The sequence below is a fragment of the Rhincodon typus genome, chromosome 1 (genome assembly GCF_021869965.1).
Source record: "Rhincodon typus isolate 14 chromosome 1, sRhiTyp1.1, whole genome shotgun sequence".
NCBI classification, from domain to species: Eukaryota; Metazoa; Chordata; class Chondrichthyes; order Orectolobiformes; family Rhincodontidae; genus Rhincodon; species Rhincodon typus.
The window spans coordinates 159,871,107-159,880,084 of record NC_063332.1 but is presented as its reverse complement, the minus strand read 5'-3'; the positions used below and the strand labels follow the sequence as shown (position 1 = coordinate 159,880,084).

The window sequence follows — 8,978 nt, the reverse complement described above, 5'->3', positions numbered from 1 at the left end:
TTTAAGAAAGGTAGGAAAGACAAGCCAGGGAACTACAGGCCAGTGAGCCTAACATCAGTAGTAGGCAAGTTATTGGAGGGGAGACTGAGGGACATGATCAACCAAAATTTGGATAGTCAAGGTCAGATTAGGGATAGTCAGCATAGATTTGTGCATACGAAATCATGTCTGAGAAATCTTTTAAAATTTTTTGAAGAGGTAACCATGAGGATAGACAAAGGTCAGGCAGTGGATGTTGTCTATATGGACTTTAGTAAGGCCTTTGACAAGGTCCCGCACAGTAGGCAAGTCACAAAAGTTAGGTCACATGGGATCCAGAGAGAGCTAGCTAAGTAGATTTAAAACTGGCTCGATGGTAGGAACCAGAGGGTGATGATCAAAGGTTGTTTCTGAGACTAGAGACCTGAGAGTAGTGGTGTGCCACATGGGTCAGTGCTGGGACCTTTGTTATTAGTCATTTACATAAATGGTCTGGATGTGAACGTACAAGGCATGATTAGTAAGTTTCCAGATGATACAAAATTAGGAGGTAATGTTGATAATGAGGAAGGTTATTAAAATTACAGAAGGATCTTGATCAGATGGGGAAGTGGGCTGAAGATTGGCAAATGCAATTTAATACAGCTAAGTGCGAGGTGTTGCACTTTGGAAAGTCAAATCAAGGTATGAATTGTACAATAAAATGGAAAGGTCCAGAAGAGTGTTATGGAACAGAGGGACCTAGGAGTACAATTACATAGTTCGTTGAAATCGGCTTCACAGGTGGACAGAGTAGTGAAGAAGGCATTTAGCATGGTGGCCTTCATCGGTCGAAGCACTGAGTATAGGAGTTGGGATGTTATGTTACAGTTGTATAAGTCATTGGTGAGACCAAACTTTGAGTACTGTGTACAGTTTTGGTCACCCTGTTGTAGGAAAGACATAGTTAAACTGGGAAGTGTGCAAAGAAGATTAACAAAGATGTTGCCAAGACTAGGCCTGAGTTATAGGGAGACATTGGCCAGGATAGGACTTTATTCCTTGGAACCAAGGAGAATGAGGGGTGACCTTATTGAGATATATAAAATCACAAGGGGCATAGATAGGATGAATGTTATACACAGTCTTTCCCCCCAGGGATGGGGAATTGAAAACTAAACGGCATAGGTTTAAGGTGAGGGAATAAATTTAAGGAGGACCTGAGGGGCAACAACTTCACGCAAAGAGTGGTGCCTATATGGAGTGGGCTGCCAGAGAAAGTAGTTGAGGCAGGCACAATAGCAACATTTGGATACATACATGGATGGGAATGGTTTACAGGGCTATGGACTAAATGCAGGCAATTGGAACTAGGTGAGTGGACATCATGGTCAGCATGGACCAGTTTGGGACGAAGGGGCCTGTTTCCATGCTGTATTTCTGACTACTCTTGAAAAATTAATTCATTGGATCAGAATACTGGCAAGTCCAGCATTGATTTCCTTTTCCCCTAGGAAATTTGAGAAGACAGAGATTTTCAGTAATGGGTTGCAAAACAGAGTTGAAGCAAGATGAGATCAGCCATGGTCGTGTCAAATGCAGAGAAGGCTCAAGAGGCTGGATTACCTACACCTGCTCCTAGCTCTTATGTTTTTTCTTAAATATTCCTGAGATGGTGGGGAGCCATCTTGAAATGCTGTAGTCCATGGTAAAGGTGCTCTCATACTGCTTGTTTGGGAGGGTATTTTATTACTGACACTACAATGAAGGAACAATAGTTCAGTCCGAAGATGTGCCGCTTAGGTGGATTGCTATGCTAAATTGCCCCAAAATGTCCAGAGATGTGCCAGCTGGGTGGATTGGCCAGGTTAAATGCAGGGTTACAGGGATAAGGTGGGAGGGATCTTGGTGGGGTGCTCTTTGGAGTGTCGGTACATATTTGATGTGCTGAATGGCTCTACCTGTACTGTAGGGTTTCTATGATTATTTTCCAGTCAGAATGTTGCGTGACTTGAGGAGGCACCTTGCACATGGTTTTATGCCCATGCATCTGCGATCTTTATCCTGCTAGTGGTGAAGGCCACAGGTTTGGGAGACGCTGTTGAGATACCCTGGTGAATCATTACAGTGCATCAGACGGTACACACGACAGACAGGGTGCACCAGTGGTGTCGTGAGTGAATCTTTAAGATGGATAGAATTCCAATCAATTTCTGGATGATGTTGAACTTCGAGTGTTGTTGGAACAGAGGAGAATATTTTCCTGACTTGTACCTTGTAGACATTGGAATGGTTTGGAAAGGCAGATGGATCACTTACTTGTAGTGGTAAACTCTAGATGCAGCCATAACATTGTTACAATGCCATTTGTCCCAATCTTTCACTTTCTCTGTTCCCAACAACCACGGTGATACAGCTAAACCAATTTATCATTTTACAATACTAATTCTTGTTCTGCAGAGTATTCAAAAGCTGTTACTTTAACTGATTCAATTAGCTTTGTCAGATTTTATTTTCGTATTTATGAACATTGCACTTACTGCAGCCACACTATCTCGTCCAGTGGCTGGGTTATTTATCAAGTGAACTCCTTTATCATGGTTAACATTGAGCTTCAAGCATTGCTCTTGACAGATTCACCAGGGTGAGTGTTCAATTACAATTCTGATTTGGGCCTTTTAGGTGGGATTGAAACTCTGAGGGATCAAGTATGTCAATCAGACAAAAGACTTCTTAGCGGTAACTTGTCAAAATCCCTTTGAAAGTCTACTTTCAATGTCCTATATACTGCTGTCATGGCGAGCTCTTCAAAAATTCAAATAATATGCAAAAACATAGCTTTGAAACCATGTTGAAATGTCCTGCTCTGTCAAAGGAGTCATAAATGCCATCCATTATTATTTCCTTAAGTGGCTCCTCCAATACTGATTTCAATCTAATCAGTCTGTACGTTACCTGATCAGTTAAATATTTTAAAAACTAAATATTCCTGTGCATTAATCTCCTTCCAGTTTAAGGGAAACATACAGTTAAGGGGCTCACAGGACAACAGCCCCATCCTAGAATTACAGAATAGAATCCCTACAGCGTGGAAACAAGCCATTCTGCCCATCGAGTCCACACCAACGCTCCGAAAAGCATTCCACCTAGACCCAGCCCCTGGGTGGGACCCTGTGCTGCCCCAGGACACTCCAGTAGATATTATCCAGAGCAGCTGTGCTGTTGATTTTAAGGCTAATTTTAAAAATTTATTCATTGAAAGTGGACTTTGTTAAGTGGGTCAGCATTTATTGATTCTCTTTCTTACCCTTGAGAAGGTGGTGAGCTGACATTTTGAACTACCGCAGTGTATTTGGTGCAGATACACCCACAAAGCTGTTAGGAAGAAAGTTCCTGAATAATGACACTTATGAAGTCATATTTTAACAAAGCAACACTCAGGTTCTCCAGTCAAATTCACATTAAGATATTCAGCCGATATTGGTTGTGTTTGGAGGATATCGCAGGATAGAAAATAAAACGGAGGGGTGAGGAATAATCACCATGAACAACACTATTTGCTATCATACAAATCAACCAAGCACAGCTCTGACCTTAGTAATTCCAAACCTACTTGTATTTGACAGTGCAGAAAACACTACAGAGGATATGAGAAACAAAGCTCAAGTACTGACCTCATAACCTAAAATAAGGACTATAGCATCAAAGATAAGTTGAAAGCACTTCAACCAATATGCCAAGTTTGCAGTGCATAGATAATTGCCAGCAGTTTATCAAATAGCAGGAGAAACATGGGCATAAAGCATTGGTGCTTCAATCGAACTATTTGAATTCAAGCCAGAAACAAACCTAGCACATTACCACGATGGTCCAAGAGGATTCCTTACGAGCTTCAGCTTCCACTTACATTACTGCCTTAGACAGCCCTGAAACATGTTTGAGCCAAAAGGGTCTTGACCCGAGGTGTCAGCTTTCCTGCTGAGCCTGCTGTGTTCATCCAGCTCGACAGCGTGTTGTCTCAGATTCTCCAGCATCGGCAGTTCCTACTATCTCTGACCCAAACATTGTTTTGAATAGAACCTGTACCTGCACATTAGACTATGATCCATGACACAAGATCACATCTGAAATATTACTCCACATAATGCACACATTTGTCAATATATTACTTGATATGTAGCTGTTTTTAGATGAGCAGTGGAATCAGCACATTTAGATGCCCAATTAAAATATCCAACCAAAATATCCTATGATTTCAGTTTGTAGGAAAAAAATAGAATTCGTATCTGTAAAGGGTTACAAACAGACTTGACTCTAGATATAGGGAAGATAGGAGGACAAATTGCAGCTGCCATGACAAAAGACATTGCATTTATATACCAACTTATCACAATTCTCGGAAATGCCCAAATTACTGCAGCAAAAACACAGCAGAAGAGAAGTTTGAGCCTATCATCTCTTCGATCAAGAGATGAATTTGCACAAAATGTGTAATGCAAACATTTTGCAACATCAAAGAAGCAAACCAATTTAGACCACAGACCATAAGATATAGGAGTAGAATTAGGCCATTCAGCCTATTGAGTTTGCTCTGCCATTCAATCGTGGCCAATATGTTTCTAACCCCATTCTGCTGCCTTCTCCCCATAACCTTAATCGTCTAATTAATCAAGACGATATGGATGTCTGTCTTAAATACACTCAATGACCTGGCCTCTGCAGCCTTCTGCAGCAATGAGTTGCACAGATTCACCACCACCTGGTTGAAGAAATTACTCATTCAGTTTGAAAGGGTCGTCCCTTCACTCAGATTGTTCCCTTGGGTTCTGGTGTCTCCAACAAGTGGAAACATCTTTTCCACTTCCACTCTATCCGGGTTTCTCAGTATTCTGTAAGTTTCAATGAGATACACCTCATCCTTCTCAACTCCATGAAGTACAGACCCAGAGTCCTGAACTGTTCCTCACGTGACAAGCCCTTCATTCCTGGGATCACTCTTGTGAATCTCCTCTGAACTTCTCCAAGTTCGGCACATCCTCCTCAGATACAGAGCCCAAAACTGCTCAATATTCCAAATGCAGTCTGGCCAGAGCCTTACACAGCCTCACTAGTACATCCCTGCTGCTGTTTTCTAGCCCTCTCAAAATGCATGCTAACATTGCATTTACCCTCCCAGCGTAATTCTACTGTTTACTGGTATTGCTACTAACTGCTAGCACTGGAACAGCATTATACTAAATCCAATCCTTAGAACAGTGCTTTGGGACTAATTGTCTTCCAGTGATTCACCAATAAACTTTCTTTCAAAAATAACGTCAAAGGGGAATTTTTTTTTGATCAGCGGAACAGAACACTGCGCAGTTATAATTCCTTAGATAATCAAACAGTTTGCGCTGACAGCAAGATCCAGACTTAGTCCAACTAAAGAAAGCTACATTTACCTTACTTTTTACATACAATTAGGAGTAAGACTTGGCCATTCAACACCTCAAGCCTGTTCCACCACTTAATAAGATCACAGCTGATTTGTGCGCTTTTTAAATTCCATATTCTCAGTAGGCAGTTAGTGATGCAGTATGAAACAGAGTGGGTTCAATTCCTGCATCAGTTGAGGTCATTATGAAGAATGCTCCGTCTCAACCTCTCCCTGTGCCAAGTGACCTTCAGGTTAAACTACCACCAGTCATCTCTGGACAAAGCAGCTAGCTTGATCAGCACCCCATCCACCACAAATATTCATTCTGTCCACGAACAACATCATATTCGAAATGACCTGCAGCAATTTGCCAAGCTTGCCTTTGACAGCAGCTTTCAAATCCATCATCTCTATCAAAGATGAAGGGTAGCAAATTCACGGGCACCGTCTTCAATTCTCCTCCAGGTGCACACCATCCTAATTTGGAACTACATTACTGTTCCTTCATTGGGTCAAAAACCTGTAATTCTCTTCCTAATAGCACTGTGTATACCTACACATGGAATGCAGTGATTCGAGGAGGAAGCTCAAAACCACTTTCTCAAGAGGCATTAACCAGCAACACCCATACCCCACAAGAGAATAAAAAATACAAATAAATATTATGTATATTAGTGAAGAAAAAATATAGCTTTGTGGGCATACTTCCATTACACAGATTGCAGTAGCTCAAGTTGCACTGAGAAGGCAGCTAAGTTAACATAAATATATCAACAGCAAACATACCAGCCCCACCCCTCCTTCTGTTTCCAGAAACGCAGTGAAGTTTGAAAAATACAATTAATTAGAATACACAATACCTGGTAAAAAAGTTGGCTAGTGTGCCTAGTCTTTTATATTTGGTCTCTTGTTCCAAAGGACTGTCAGCTTGATTGTAGCTGTCTCTGGAAGAATTTAAACTGATGTCAGTGAACTGTGCCTCATCAGTTTCCAGATTTACAATTGCACTGGAGTCACTGGTAACCAAACTATCTAGAATATCCTCATTGCTAACAGACAGAGTTGTGGACAGTTCCGTGCTCAAGCTTGAAATACTGCTTACAGATATCTCATCAGCCTTGTTTGCTCCTCTGCTTGATGGACTGTAAAGCTTCACATTATCATAACCAGATCGAGGAAATGTTGAAGATTTTCGCAATGCACTGTCAGTCTCAAGACGTACAGCCGGTGAACACATGCCAGGTGGGAGACTACCTGAACCTTGTCCAAGTTTATCAGGCGCCAATCCAGTTGTCTGGGATGAATCAGCATGGTTTGTTCTAACATTCAATACACCACAATGGATGGGCTCTGGATTTCCAATTTCTAGTGTGGGAATGCCAGAGTCTTCAGAATTAAGGCTATTACTGTCTTCATACCTAGAGCAGTGCAAATTGTGCTTGTATTTTGGTACAGATAAAGACCACATTGCCTTTACGTCAAAGTTTTGAAAATTCACAATTTCACAATTGTCGACACACTGTCCAGCAGGGGTCATGAAGTCTGTGCAAATTCTTCCTTCCAGTATCCTAGGTGGGTTTCTACACGTTCCTAGAAAAAGAAATCATATTTTGAATTATAAAGAGAATCACGTGAAAAAAAGTCAAAAGGATTAAAGGCAATGCTAAAATGTACACAATTAACAGCTCTGGTAATCGTCTAAGGGCTGCAAAAACAGCTTTTCATAGCAAATTAAAAATAGTTATTGCAATGCTGCTGCTTTTCTTTTGTACTGCTAAACTGCAAAAACGTTTGGCATACTTCCCTTCAGAGAATATATAGCTTGAACAATGTTAATATAAACATCAAAACAACAGATTCACTGCAGATCAGCAAGGAATTCCTAGTATTTTTGACAGGTATTAAAATGGAGAAAGAAACGGCATTTAATTTGAAATAAGCTGGGCAAGACTTTATGATAGCACAATATGCCAGTTCTTGTAAATCCAATCCAGATTAATGGCAAAAAGCACCTTGCATAATCACAATTACAGATGAAGCCTACTGGAAATCTGAATACAATGCGTAAAAGATGTAGTCCAAGTGTAAAATTGTCAGAATTTAAATGGATTTGAAGAAGCACCAGTGGAGAAAGCAAAAATGTCCACAGTAGTATTGTAAAGAATAGAAAATGAGGAAACTTTGCATCAGGCCAAGAACACCAAAGGTTGAAAAGTGCTCCATTTGCCCAGCAATATTCTTGAAGAGTGTGATAGTATACTTTTAGTTCACTTTCTCAAAAAACCCCATTTTAAACAGATAGTTGACAGAAACATGATTTTTGCTCAGGCTCGTTGTAAAGTTAACACCGATACAAACTCCTGTTCATCAATGTCAACTCAACTACTGAAATTTTCAAACACTTCAAAATGTTACAAAACGAAGAAATTTTTTTTTTTAAAAATAGATTCTACTACATTATTCCCTTACCCTATAAAGTGGATCACAATTGCCAACTCCATCCTCCATTATCTTATCTGTCAATGAGGAAGTTAATCTTGTGACCAACATTTCCCATCCGTCCCAACAAGAACTGGACTTCAACGACAAGCAGCAATACTGGATCCAAGTTTCAAATATCCACTTTGCACCAGTCTACCCTGACCCTGTCCTTAGATGTTATATACTCAAATTTAGACCCTTTTTTTTGTAAATGAAGTGGATGCAGATATAATCTCAGACAGAGGATTGGGAAATGCTGCCGAGCCAGCGACGCCCTCATCCTGTGAATGAATAAAGAATAAGGAAGGTCACACACTGAAGTCTAATTTTTAAAGATAGAGTTCTCTGGGATTGAAGGGCGAAACTGGGGTGGATACGAAAACGGTTGCAGTTTTGTTGACTCACGAATCTAATGGGGGATATTTTCTTTTGTGATGAACAATATAACTAGAACCACCAATACATGACGGCACCAAGAAATTGAAATCTAACTAAGGAACTTGCTACCACAATGGTAAATATGCATTTAAGGGGAAAGCTATCAAGCATTTGAGGGAGAAAGGAAAAGAGGGATACAATTGTAGATTTAGATAATAAAAGATGCAAGGACGTTCGACTGACACGGACAGTTGAGCTAAACATTTTCTGCACCACATTTTCCGTGTCATCCGGATGCAAATTTTAAGCACAGAACCACAGAAGGAAGCTGCTTGAATTTGACATTAGCCATCTCTGAAAGAACTACAAATCCGTCCCACTCCCGAGCAATTTCCTCGAAGCCTCCAAATATTTATTTTTCAAATATAGTAGATAAGATTATTTTTGCAAAGTCACATTGAAACTACTTCCAGCACCCTTTCAGGCAAAGAATCTGGATTATAACTGGCTGCATTAAAAAGAAAAAATTCCAGTTTTCCATATCCCCTTCAAACCCTGGCTACAGTGCCAATTATCTAAAAACCATATCCTCAGATTAATGATCCCGCTTGCAGTACAAACAGTTTTGGCCCAAGAACTCTGTCTAAACACCTCAACTTCAAGCATTGCTATTAAATCAGAGATAATAGGAACTGCAGATGCTGGAGAATCCGAGACAACAAGGTGCAGGGCTGGATGAACACAG

General features: G+C 40.5%; 1 protein-coding gene across 1 annotated transcript in view; it reads right to left on the bottom strand.

Moving 5' to 3' along the window:
* Positions 1–8,978, bottom strand: part of LOC109913174 (TBC1 domain family member 14-like) — a 58,671-nt gene that overhangs the window by 46,501 nt on the left and 3,192 nt on the right. The window contains exon 2 of the mRNA XM_020512654.2: positions 6,235–6,964. Within this exon, the coding sequence (XP_020368243.2) occupies positions 6,235–6,964 (730 nt within the window). The remainder of the gene's footprint in view (positions 1–6,234; positions 6,965–8,978) is intronic.